General features: G+C 41.0%; 2 protein-coding genes across 3 annotated transcripts in view; one reads left to right on the forward strand and one right to left on the reverse strand.

The window, feature by feature from the left end:
• Positions 1-429: 429 nt before the first annotated feature.
• LOC111265170 (glutathione S-transferase kappa 1) lies at positions 430-6,264 on the reverse strand. Of its 2 annotated transcripts, none has more exons than XM_022841600.2 (4): positions 6,000-6,264; positions 4,806-4,990; positions 4,391-4,572; positions 430-3,736 (listed from the first exon to the last, which is right to left on the reverse strand). In XM_022841600.2, exons 2-4 carry the CDS (start codon positions 4,977-4,979, stop codon positions 3,418-3,420), a joined length of 675 nt encoding a protein of 224 aa, XP_022697335.1. In that variant the 5' UTR covers positions 4,980-4,990; positions 6,000-6,264; the 3' UTR covers positions 430-3,417. The 2 variants fall into 2 exon arrangements, with proteins under 2 accessions (XP_022697335.1, XP_022697341.1); XM_022841606.2 differs by lacking the exon at positions 6,000-6,264 and adding an exon at positions 5,629-5,931.
• Positions 6,265-6,664: 400 nt separating this feature from the next.
• The window catches only part of Sap47 (Synapse-associated protein 47kD), a 40,249-nt gene continuing 33,564 nt past the window's right edge, over positions 6,665-13,349 (forward strand). Inside the window, exon 1 of the mRNA XM_022841766.2 lies at positions 6,665-10,005. Within this exon, the coding sequence (XP_022697501.1) occupies positions 9,859-10,005 (147 nt within the window). The 5' untranslated portion in view covers positions 6,665-9,858. The remainder of the gene's footprint in view (positions 10,006-13,349) is intronic.

Below are 13,349 nucleotides of genomic sequence, written 5' to 3' on the forward strand. Positions count from 1 at the left end.
GGAACCCAATTAAAACTAATAGCCGAACAAAAATCTCTAAATGGTCGATTTACGCGTCTACAACGTAGCCTAATTGTTACGATTAGTAACAGAGTAACCAATCGTTTATAGAAATTGACTTAGTAATTACTATAATAAGAGAAGCTAGTTAATCCTTCATATACAAGATCGAAATTTTTTTTTTCTTTGGTCATTTAAAGGTTTAGTGTCATTAGAGTAGTATTACATTTTAAATTCTTCAGGGTAACAGATCAATTCCAGCTCGATCTTTAAAGGATAAAAAGCGCCCTACCGTATAACTAGTGTTACGTTAATGTTCATTCCAATCAGGCCTAAATCCTATATTAAGCAATACTATATAATATTATTATACTATTATAAGCAATCCTATACTAAGTCGACAAAGGACCAAGGCCCAACATTGGCACCTTGTTTGATATCGGCGTATTGGCCATCATGTGTATATCATCTTTATTTCTGCGCCGCCTGTGTGACATGTCTATTATATGTGAAACAGTACCGCATACAACTTTGCAAGTATCCAACAGACACACACATATATATATCAAAGTGCCGATTAACAGTTTAAAACAGTGGTCTTTACAATCAATATATTTCTGAGTACAAGTAACGAATACTTCCGTCTTTCGCAGTAAAATATCCAATGGAACTTTTGCTTTGATATTACCCTAACGTGTGCGTAAGTTAGATTACTATAGTACACTTCATCTATCACTTTACCCCATAGTCAGAACTCGGGCCGCTTTGGAAAACGTGCATAGGGTCACCCCTTGGCGCATCACGCACTATTTCATAAACTTATTATACGGCTATTATTAGTTACATGTGACGTAAACGCGTGACTAATAACAGCCTGATACAGCAGAACGTGGGACAATTCAGCCGAGTTCAAATCAGCAGTCAATTTTTCGTCGACGCTGGAATGAACGTTTTCTTCTATATTCGGTCGCTTTATAGATTATTTCCATTGTTTTTTTTTGTTGCAATTTGCTCCGACGATAGTACTGAACAAAACAAGAGACATAACTTGTAAACAGATAAAACAAACGATTACTGGTGAGTAAAGTGTAACCTATAAACGATTCCTCAAGCAAATAACAAAGGAAGCATATAACATTAATGATTTTTTGCCAAAATTGGTATCGAACGACGCTGCACGGACTACGCCATTCCGGACCCGACATAATTGGTCATACTTCGACAACCCTTTCGCTCGCTGACGATACTAGGGAAAAAAATTTCTGGGGAACTTTCGATCGTAAAGCACTACCTCTGGAATAGGAGAGATATGCAGGCTTTCATCTTTCGAGTTCTATTACTGTCAAGCCTGAGTAGCCATTGTTGTACAATTTTAGGACATCCTAAAATGAAAATTCGATAGCTCATTCCATAACAATAGGCCGACCATAATTGCAACAGCGTCTTTGTGCATAGAATGATAGTAAATAAATAATTAATGTCTTGTTATTATTGTACCAATGTTTAGAAGTTGTAAAATCATTGTGCGGCAGTAATTGATTTTGAAGCAAGATAAAAGTAGAAATCTAGGGTTTTCTATTTAGGTTCGGTCCAGTTTTCGATTCTTGTCGACCTCGGTAATACACTTTTATACTACAAAAGTATGGGTATAGAAAAGTAAATGCATAAAGTACACAAAAGTAGGCCTAGAAATATTTATTTCGAACCCTACTTTTGTCGTTGAACGTCGCTTTACAGCGTGGCCCCCGCAATACGGGTACATATACGAAGATGCGACCACTGCGCAGATAGTATTTTTTTTGAGATTCGAGTTACAAAGCTAAGCCTTTTTGCGCTCTTATTCGTCACGCTCCATCACACATTGAACATGATTTGTGTGAACTTTTCAATAATTTTTGAGTACGTTTTATTGTCCATTACCAGTGAATAACTCAACGTGGACATTTTTGCGTTGTTTTTCGTACCTACAGACTCCGCACGATACGAGGATTTGAAGATTCTTTTTTAATATAATGTCTGAGTTCTATGAGGCTGACGATAAGTGAGGTATCACACTACGGACCACAACATTACTGTATGAGCTACTTGGTTCTATAGCTAACTGTTGGTGCTGTTAAAGTAGTTATTTGAATACAAAAAGAAACAAAATACGTGACACGAAATTTCTATCTAATTGGTCAATAAATATAACTCTTATGATTTTGTAATTTTGATGCTTTACTTACAATTGATAAATGAATTGAGAGAGTATCGCATCATTCCAAAAGGCAAAGGCTTCCGCTTCCGGCCCGGCATTTATACATTCTATATATCGTGTACGATCAGATAACAAAGTTAATTAATCTTGCCAAAAAAAAAAAAATATATATATATATATATATATATATATACAAAAATATAAAATGCTAAGAAAAATCATAATAATACATCAACCTAAAAATAGCAAAACGCAAAAAAATGAGTAGTTGTCTAAACGAATATTCAATTATCTATTGAGTAATTTTCCCACAATAGAACAGAAATTTTTTACTTTAAAATGCCACCTTTTACTTGCGCCATCCAGATTGATCAGTTACTTGGACCATGAAAGGCTGATGTTTTGTTGAAAACTTTAATAGGGATCAGTATTTTTCTGGCTGTTTCTTCTCTACAAAGTGAAACGGCGACTTCTAAATCATTTAAACATCTAGCAATGACATGCACCTACCTTCTATACTTTAACTGCAATTTTTAATATTGTTATCTATACGCAGCACAAATAAGAACTATACTGCGATTTTGGTATGGATAATATGTGAAAGATATTTATACATATTCACAATCACGAGTTTCCTCGGACTTAGCCAAACCTCTCAAGGGAATTTTTCTACATTAAATCTGTTATTTTTCACAAGTAGAATGGCTTACATTATCATTAAAATTAGCAATTCTCCAGAAACTTTATGTACGAATGATATAACTAGCGACCGATCAGAAATATCCATGTCTGGAAGACGCAGAAATAATAACAATGCTTTTCTTTAATTATTTAGAACTGTGAGTACCTTGCAACAATATATATTGAAAGTTTATCCTTTACAGTTTTCCGCCAAACGATCAAGTTTTATTTCTATTATAAAACTTGATCGTTTTGTCAAATAAAATACACAAAACTTAGAGAAATATGGTACGAGTAAGCCCCATACGTAAGAAGTATAGAACCCTCAGAATTGTCCGTGTTTTGATTCATGTGGTTGAAATCACATGAATCATGACTTGGAGAAATTATTAACAAGAAATGTGTGACACATTACTCAACAGATAATAATCAATATGGCTATGCTATAGCATACGCTTTATCGTGTAACATCACTCACTACAAAATGTATAGCAACTAAATACTTTAAGGCACTTCAAACAAGAAGACTGCACAGTTTGCTAAAGCTTGTTGTTTTCGGGAAAAGGTCCATTCCAGGGTTTGCCAGCTTCATAGGCCAAGAGATGCAGACGGTCCTGACCAAAAAACATCTCTTTTTTCCCGTTAATATGGGCTACCATGGTTGGTGCCCCAAACGCGCCATTTTCAAGCGCTTCCTCGGTATGTTTTTTCAAGATTCCTTTAATCTCTCCAGATTTCATTGAATCGAGACATTTTTTAATGACATCTTCAGGGACGCCGGCGGTGTGCGCCACTTCTGGAATACACTCCAGTGACATAATCTCTTTCTGTTCACCAAACAGTCGCTGATAGAACGCCCTGAAACGACCACCAGTAAACACATTTCATTATGAGCTGTAGATGACGTTCAAGTTGTATGGGAAAAGGACGTCTTAAAAGAGTATAAAGCCTGTAAGGTAGGTTTCTATTAGATGGACGCTATATATATATATATATATATATATATATATATATATACATAAGGGATCGTTTTAAAAGCGAACATGCAGCAATACTGCAGCTGAGAGTTTCTACATGAAATGCACTGTTATACTGATATAGGGTCAATTGTACAAAGTACCTCTAAAAATACTTGAATGCTTCGGGATGACAAGTAACAAACGAATTTCATAATGAGCTGGCCGTTTAAATGCATGCTTATAATGGAAAATGTAATAATAAATTCAATTTTAACAAACGTCGAAAGAATAATTATAATGTCCTTCACTCAGAAATTATTATGTCAAAGCGTTTCCGAAAAAATTTTAAATAAATTTTCGAAACACCATGAATCCCAGATCTCTAAGTTGACTGAGCATCCTGCTTCCAAATATATGTGTCTATCTTAGCCTGCCAGCCTACTTTGCCAGATGAATGACGTTGCAAAAACCAAAACAAATAACTAAAGCACCAACAGACACAGTCACATCGTAGTATCAAGTCGTATATGAAAAAAGCACGAAACTAAGTTACCTGGTGACTGGTTCTACAAATTTTGGCTCCTCAACCTGCACAGCGCAAAGAAACCTTTGAGCGTTGACTGTCGAACTTGATACAATCCACTCCATGAACTCCTGCGGTATTTTTAAAGGCACCTGGTAGTACCTGGAAAGGCGCGACAAATCCTTCATCATGTACAGGCCCCGATTAGGTACCTAGAAGCAACGATCATTTAAGGCGGCCTACATATTAGGGTCGTTTTTATTCCAAGACTTGTGTCGTTTTCAATCTTCCCTCGCAACATTCTCCGAAGCGGGCCACATGCAAGTAAAAATACGAAGTTTGCAATGCCCAATTATTTCTTTGATATTATTTTATTTTTGAAAATAATATAAGGTAGTAATTACGAAATATTTATAAATAGTCTCTTTTGCTTTTTATTGATTACCATAGCAGGCGGCATATTTCCAGTTTCGCGCATAATACCGCCGAGAAAGAATGGCTTGAGAGCCAGTTCCATATTCCACAATCGACGGTATCGACAAAGAGCCTCGAAACATAAATACGAAAACGGTGATATCACGTCATAATAAAGCTCCACCAGAAGGCGTTTGGATGTCATTGTTATTTGCTCTGAAAAGGGTATAGAAGCAGGAAACATCTTAATAACAAGAATTAAAAAAATTGTTTATACGCAAGGATTATGAGTGTAAATCGACTCGGCAAGGATAAACCGCGTAAAAAGAATACCTCATATTCCTAGCGTATTCCAGTGCAAATATTTTACAGCCTGTCACAATCGACTAATTCGATTGCTTTCATATTGTCCTATTGATGCCTTATTGCAGGGTGTCCTTTATTGGCAACGCAATAACGCGTCCATTATTTTATGACTCGAGACTTGCATCTTTTACATATGCCGTCGGGCGTCGATTAAGACCGCTGGCCATTGCTAGCACGAAACGACAATTTTTAAGTTATTCAATTGGGCTGAGCTTGTAAAATTTAGCTGTAAGCTAAACACCGTAATTGTCAGTGAGAAGTCTAGTGAACAAAAACAATAATCACCTTATTTATATCACTTATAATAAGCCATATTAAAAGTATTTTCCAATAGTTCGGGTTGTACCTTTATTACACCTAAACTACCTAAATTAACAGCGGATCTTCAGATATATCGACTGAACTGGTCTTGTTAACTATCTAGACAGCCTACCAACGTTTATATTTAGTGCAAGAGTAACTCTTTTCTCGAGTCCTATGAAGTTTACCTTTTAATTGAGTCTATGTTTTGTCCGTACTTCACTTTACAACTCTTCGTACAGAGTAGCTACAATGCGATCTGCATTAGCATCAAGCACCACCGTTCTAACGACATTTTTTCAATGTACTAAACTCAATAGACAAAACGACATTCAGCTTCCACAATACGTCACAAACATACAAATAAACCAAGTTGTTCTCAGCTCATAACTTTACCAAGTAACACTGACCAGCCTTTTTTGTTGCGAACGTTTCTTCCACCTAAGCAACAATGTTCAGTTAAATACTCTTTCTATTGTGTCGTGGCGTTTGTTATAATTGTGTCCCTCAAGGTGATAAGCACATTTAAAATTACCTGCCATTCCGTATTCTTACTCACCTGCGCGTTTTGTTTGCGATTAGATAGGGACAACCTGTTTGCTTGTTAAGGTTACCGTTCGTCAAGCAGTGATGTCTATATGCTTTTCGCGTTTAACATCCGATAAGGACGTTAACCATTGTTTCAAACTGATCGGTTCTTTCCAGCACGAAACGATATATGCCTATGTTTGGTTTCAAGCCTGTTACGACCTGTGGTGCCTGCTATGTCACGGTGACGTTGCTAAGAGCGAACGCTCACTCGAAGATCATCACAGTCATAGGTAAAGGCGCGGTTTGAAATTTGGCGCTATTGGTGCTACGCGAGCAGACTACTGCAGCCCAGCCAGCAAGCGTCGTGCGATGGTCACCCCGCTGTAAGCCTGTCTACCCACTTACCATGCTGCCATCTTCTGAGCGACCTGTTCTCTCGATTCGGTCTGAGTTTGGGATTGTTACAGGTTCAACAGGCAGCAACTTGTCCAGTTCTCGCTACTTTTGTTTTGCCCGCTACTCACAGCAGGTCGAGTTGAGGGAGAGGGTGCCGCATCGGTCGGCTGTTAACACCGGTGAGCCGTTAACCGGATCACTGGAGGACCGCTGGGCGAGGGTTCTGCGCAGGGGAACCACCAATGAGCGTTGAGCTCAGAGTAGCGAGGCAAGCCCATGAGTAGCAGAAGGATCACAAAGCTCTCGTAACCATTGCTTCCGCGCTGCGCGCTGTGTAATGGGCAATCTAATTGCCTGCTTAAGCAATTCTCGTAGCAGTTCTTTATATAAACCTATCTTCAGTGTTGTACTCCGTATAAAGTAGATCTCCTGTTGGTACTCTACGTTGTTCATCAATCTATTTACGTACTGCTAACTGCTAGCAAGCAGCGATAGCAAAACTGCGTAGGTCCTTACGAGAGAGCAACAGCAGAAAACAGTATTGAAACGCTATCCGAATTCAGTTGATCAGTAGCGTGATCAGAGTGGAAAAGCAACATTCGTGTTTCCGGAAGCCGCCGTATTAATAGCAAGAATCAGCCCGGCAGCAACAGCACCTGACAGCTGCCGGAGAGAAACCCAGCAACGGAGGTCACAGCCTAGAGCCGAGATCCGCAGGCCGTTATTACAGGTGTTTCAATTGCCGTAGTCGCTTCTGTTTAAAGCGGAAGAACCACAGTGAAAGTGGTTGATGCATTTTCCGATTTGCCGAGAACAGACGAGACTATACGTTCCTTCTTGCGTTGCGCCAATAATCGTTTTGGTTAGCCTTCTATCCAATTGTACTGCTATAGTCGAATCTCTCTACTCTCACTTGCCTAAATTACACAAGCTAACAGAAGCAATTAGGCGCTAAATCAGTAGCTTTATTGTACTACTATAGCTGCTATATAAGCCTGCAGGCTCTGTTAGTTTATGGGGCAAAAGATATTCCCGAACGACGTATGAGCTTCAGGAGGCAGATTACCGTAATCAGAAAAGAGCTTCGAAGGAAAGCGAAAAAAGGAGTTCTAGTCACTCGTTCGTAGCACATAGGCAGCCAGCGTAGATACATAAAATAGTGGCGCTACCTGTTTTGAAGAGAAACGCAGCAGCAAAAAAATAGGACGTAAAGAAATACCAGGTGTCACGCTAGCCAAGTATTTAAAGGCGAGCAATCACAGCAGCAGTAGCAACTGTATCACAATTCGTTGTGGACGGCTTTATGCACGTTTTTATCTAGGCACGTTAGCGCAATGTCAGGACCAGCAAGTTAACCACACATCTGCTATAGCACGACCTACCAAAATTATCTATAGCAAAAGGAGAAAAAGTCTAAAGTGAGTGTAGTCTGTAGTTTTTCCTTTTGACAAACGCTAGCCAGACAGAATACACGCAGCCACTTAAACAAGTATTGGCACTCACGGCAATAGCGGAAACCTTGTAGTAAGGGATGAAGCACTCTGACACAGTGCCTAGCTAATTCGTTCTAAAAGAGAAATTGTGCGCTGACTGAACTTCGATCAGTTCTCAGTGTCTCCAGGTAATGAAAACAAAGAATGAACTTATCTCGTGATAGCTGGGTATTTCAGTTCACTAGTGGAATCTAAACGCTACTTCTTATTTCCATAGCTACCTAATCTTCGGTGACGACTCGACGACATCGACTTTTTGGCAACTTAGCGATACTCTACGACATATTCTAACGACAGCAGCAATCAATGCGAACTGCATAATAGTAAACTGCGCCAAGCTTTTTCTGCTACTACAGCTACTGCTACACTGGAAAAGACGCTATTTTCCGCCGTAATAGACCTACAAGACTACTTTCAGTTATTTCTAACTTTGTTCCTTGCAGAATGAAAGCCTCGATCTAACTTCTATCAACCCCATCCATCTAGCAGAAAAAACATAAGCCGCTGCCACCCGCTGGGCCTTTTCAATCGCGCAAGCTGCTCCACGTCGGAATTCCCTGTATGCAGTCCATTGGACAGGGTTGAACAGCCAAGCAAGTTGTACTGTATCTGATCTAGGGCTTTATAGCCTAGATAAATAGGGCAAGCCTGGCCCTTATGTTGAATCGAATCTTTGCGTTTTCCCGCCTGAAAAATAGCTCTAGCGAAACTGTTGTCCACACAAAGTGAGTGCTGTCGCTGTTGTAGAACTACAAATCTACATTACTGAAGTATAAGTTTGCGACCCATATCGTCTATTGTTGGCAACGGCAAAAAAAACCTGCGAGAACAGCTCGCGCAACGATTGCATGCAGTCTTCATCGGATGATCTACGTTGGCGCCACGTCTCTTCGCGCATCGGTTGCCAGTTCATGGTTCTACAAGTACGGAGTTATGCTATAAGCTAAGGGCAGGTGTTGGTCCGAGACTGGGTCTAGTGGATCTTGAATTCATCACAAAGCTACCTATTCGAAAAAAACACACAGCTACCTAAACATCTGCGCGAATAGCTGAACTCTCTCCGCGCTAGTGAAACAAAATGACAGTCAGCTGTAGCTCCGCTATCGAATCGGGTTGTCGTGTTTAGGACATTTTCCCCAGCGACCTAATCGTGCTAATCCTTATCAATATGCTGCTTCTTATTCCGTTACGCTGATTTGGTTTGCAAACGCTCCCTGTTCTTTGAGCCACGCTAGCGGCGATCCGCAATCGCGACAGTCATCAGCTGACTTACGATAACAGCTAGTTTTAGCTAGTTTAGCTAGCTACCGACAGCGGGTAACTGACCAAGTAGACGTCGCCGACGTCAGTGATTGAACTCACGTTTTGTTTGCCGTAGCAGACGGCAGCTGCAGCGGCAGCAACAACAAAAACAGCAACAATTGTTCCCCGTACAGTCGTAGCGCCAGCTGAGCGATTGACGACGATAGCAGGCCTAAATACTGCCATAAGTTTGGATCAGCCCGGTAAACGTAACAGCTAGCTCAGGAACAAGTGTCAGTCAATTAATGATAACAACACTGGTAACAATAATCACCAGGACGTCAGTACTGAGCATAGCGAAGCGTCTGAACATAACATGCTTTCGCCTTGGATGAAATGACTCCAGTCTCGGCGGAAACTGAAAGCGAGAGTGTTTGAAAAAAACCCACTACCACTCCCTAAAACGAATTTAAGGGTTGCTTGATCAGTCCGAGTCGTTGTTGTCGATTCAGCGTAGCATTAAGGCATTCAAAGTCCGTGAAGATTGTGGTGCCGCTTAGTAGATCAGTGAAAAAAAACAACAAAAACAAGCGTCCCATTAATAAATCGACCAGTTTCGAACGATCATCTATCGCCAAGCACAGCAGTAACTCCTCCATATTTCTAGGGAGGGAACAGGTACTATCCTGCCACACCGTAGTACAGGTCTAGTGCAATTCAGTGCTAAAACAGCAGCAGCAGCTATTAAAGGACAAAATGGATTTTATTTCGAACGTGTGGAACAAGGCCGCCTCCGCCATCGTCCCCGAAAATGGCAATTCGAAAGAGTCAAAAGCCGCGGCAAATGCCCAGGAAGCAACAGGAGCCGCCCAGCATGAAAACAACGCCATCAGTGAAGCCAATGTAAGTTTGTCTCATAGTTGCATATTATAGAACTTACGAAAGGGTAAAGTACCAGCACAACAGGGCAAAAGACACGGTGAACTATGATAGCATCAAGTTTAGGCGTGCTGCAAAAAGCTGGGTCAAGTTGATGGGCCATAAAAGCGCTAGTGCTGTCATAGTCAGCGATCGTTAGTGTAGGAAAATATTACGATAAATCTTGTAGACTACATTTGTACAAAGAAATAATGGCGTTTTATTTCTCCAAGAGTAGTGAACGGGCAGTTGTTGACAGTTACGTTGGGGCCAAGGGGTGCCGTTAGCGTGAAGTAGAGGGCGGGCAGAGACAAAAAACTTACAATCCATGGCCCATTTCGGATGTGTGTTGAACGACGGATGATTTGGAACTGCGCAAAAAGTGCAATATACTAATTTGGTGGGGCACGGTTACTTGAGTAGTCCGAAGTAGTCCCGTGTACTTGAAAAAAACCCCAGAGTTTCACTTTTGAAGGATTCGCTAATGTGGCCTAGTAATATGAGTAGCAATAATGGGTGGAGGGCGTGGGATGTGGAGTAATAATAAACACACAGGTGCAAAGAAATAGAAAAACACTCGATATGAAGGCTGATGCTGGCATCCGCCATGTATATCCCACCTCTGCCTATGATACGATGGTCAATGACAATTGTGATCAACGTAAATTACATCGTACGCGTCGTGTATGTGGCGTAGTGACTAGTGTTGGCAGTATAGCGTTACGATGAAATAAGGCCAAGCCGAATCAGATCGAGTGAAGCTGGACTAGTTACAGCCGAACCAATTGTCACCGCGTGTTTATTGTCTTAATTTGTGTATTGTGATTAAATTCGTGGCTCAACTCAGAGCACCTCTGTGTTGTGCCGTCGAAAAGGCGATGTAGGGGGTCGGTGGGGCGCGACGCCGACCCAACAGACGACAACGCACACTTGTTGTCATGCCTCTATTGACACAGTGGCCGTTGTTGCAACAGTTTTGGTGGTGTTGTTCTCGAGTGAATGTGTTTCCGTCGGAGCATGTAAGCATTTCGACGAAATATGTCGATGTAAATGGATAAACATTTATCGTATTACGACTGCATGACGAGGGTCTACAAGTACGGCGCGGAACCTGTCATTTATCCATGGTGATGGCGCGAATGTCGAACTGTAATGCTTTTAGTAGTACAACACTGGACGCGGTTTCTTAACAAGGCCAGAGTCATACCATATAAAATTATGACTGATTAGTGTGTTTTCGTTCCGTCGAAATAAATTCCTAACAGATAACGGGTACAGGCGTCTTTTTCTGGATTAAAGAGCCGTGCGAATCTGCGTGTCCAAATTTAAATTAAATTATAATAAGTAATAATAAAAATGTCGTTACATTTTGTGAATTATTGAAGGCTGCGCCTGTTCGGGGTGTCTCTTTTACTTTCTAACGGCCAGAACATGATCTGTTTATTACCTATGCTGTAACGTGTATCGAAGCCTCTTCGCCAATAAAATGTGTCCTTCAATCTAAAGGCATACACATCTCATTCGTACGCGCAAGTTTACATCATGCTTTGTTGCAGTTCCCCGCAATGTTTCTATCCGATTTAAACTTAAGCAGGGGCACTACCATCATCATCATTAACAGCATTACATCCGCTAAAAAAGAGGCTAAGTCAAATTTCGGTCGTAGTGGTAGCCCATGGCAGACATTCGGTGTGGAGATTTCTCCCGCTGCCACAGCTTTTGCTGGCGTCATCGCGACTATTTAGCTATTTCGCTCGCCCACTGCCGCTAACATTTGAAAGCTAAATTGTGTGTCAGCTGGAATCGGCAACGCGTGCAGTTTGCCAAGAACCTCTGCCTCTCTGCGTGCGCCGTTACTGCTAGAGGTAAAGGAAGTTGCGGAAATCCTCAACATTCTGACAAAAGAATTAGCTTCAACTACCGAGGGACGTACGTCTGGATGAACAGAAGCTTTGGTTGCGGCTAGAGAGCAGAATGCTAGTTTCCGAGAACTAAAAAAGGGGAGGAATGGTGGTGGTTAAGGGACAAAGTCGAAAGTAGAAAACATGGTATCTTTGATACGATGTTAGGGTGGGAAGAGCATAAAAATGTTCAGTTGCTGATTTATTTCCAATCCTTAATTATTATCTTCGGCATGTACTGCTGCACAGCCGCCAGAGTCCGGAACCGCCGTACCGCTCAAGACGGGCTGATGGCTTGAAACGTCCAACTGAAATATTTGGGTCAAGTAGCGCAGCGAATAGGTGGCAAAATACAGCTTTATTATTGCTTACATAAGCAATGCCTAGGTTTCGAAATGCCTTCGTCGTTTCCATCACGGGTGTGACGAAAACAAACTAGTATACTACTAAACTGTATGTCGCATATAGCTTACAATCATACACAAAAGAAAGGTGGTAATCACATTTAGATAAACGCCAAAGACTTGTCACGGTAAAACGCTTGGAGGAGAATTGGATATGTCAGAAGAGTTTATTAGACCTCTGATATATCACTATATTTATGTGCATTTAGAACAGCGACTGTTGCTACCTGGTTTCGTTAACCAGAGTTCGCTGTTCTCCTCTGGAGTTTCTTACGAAAGCCTCGCTTGCCAAATTGGATCAGCACATCAGTATCTGGCAGACTGTCGTTTAAGCGGATCAAATCGAACGACACAACGATAACCTTTTGTTGCAAAGCATAGAAGCTCTACGTTTATGACCGACAGTACGACACCTTAATATGTCGAACGTAATAATTGAAGGCATAGGTACTCCTGGGCCAAAACCTTTATGGGAATCGGATTTAAAATTGGTTGGAATGCGGGTAGACTGTTACTGCGACTTCGGGATTTGTGCGGGACTTTCAATTACGTGGGGCATATTCGAAAGGTTTGGAAACCACAATGAGGAAGGATTGAAATCCTTCCTCATTAAGATTAGTATTCTGATAGTCGCCTGTTGGAAAGGTAGCTACGATTTCCAATGTAACCGTAAATACAAACTGCCACTCACCTGGCTTATGGTGACCCTATCAAGAAGCATAATTTGAAGTATATGCTAGCCAATAGTCGAAGTGGCAAGCTGCCGTGCAATTGAAAACTCATATTCCTTATACTAGTATATTTGCGAGTGTTATTGGGCCGGCATGTCCTGTATAATTAAATACTAAAAGCCAGAACGTGCAAGTTACAGATGAACTTGCACATTCTGACTATATCACAATTTGTTTGAAACTGGATGTCTTGCACGATATTACCGGATTTACAGAAGGGAGTAGTATTTGTTGTGGTGCCGAGCGACCGTTCGCGTTCTACCGTACGACGACGTACTCAGAAGATGAATTTA

This window comes from Varroa jacobsoni, unplaced genomic scaffold, assembly GCF_002532875.2.
Source record: "Varroa jacobsoni isolate VJ856 unplaced genomic scaffold, vjacob_1.0 scaffold_101, whole genome shotgun sequence".
Lineage (NCBI taxonomy): Eukaryota > Metazoa > Arthropoda > Arachnida > Mesostigmata > Varroidae > Varroa > Varroa jacobsoni.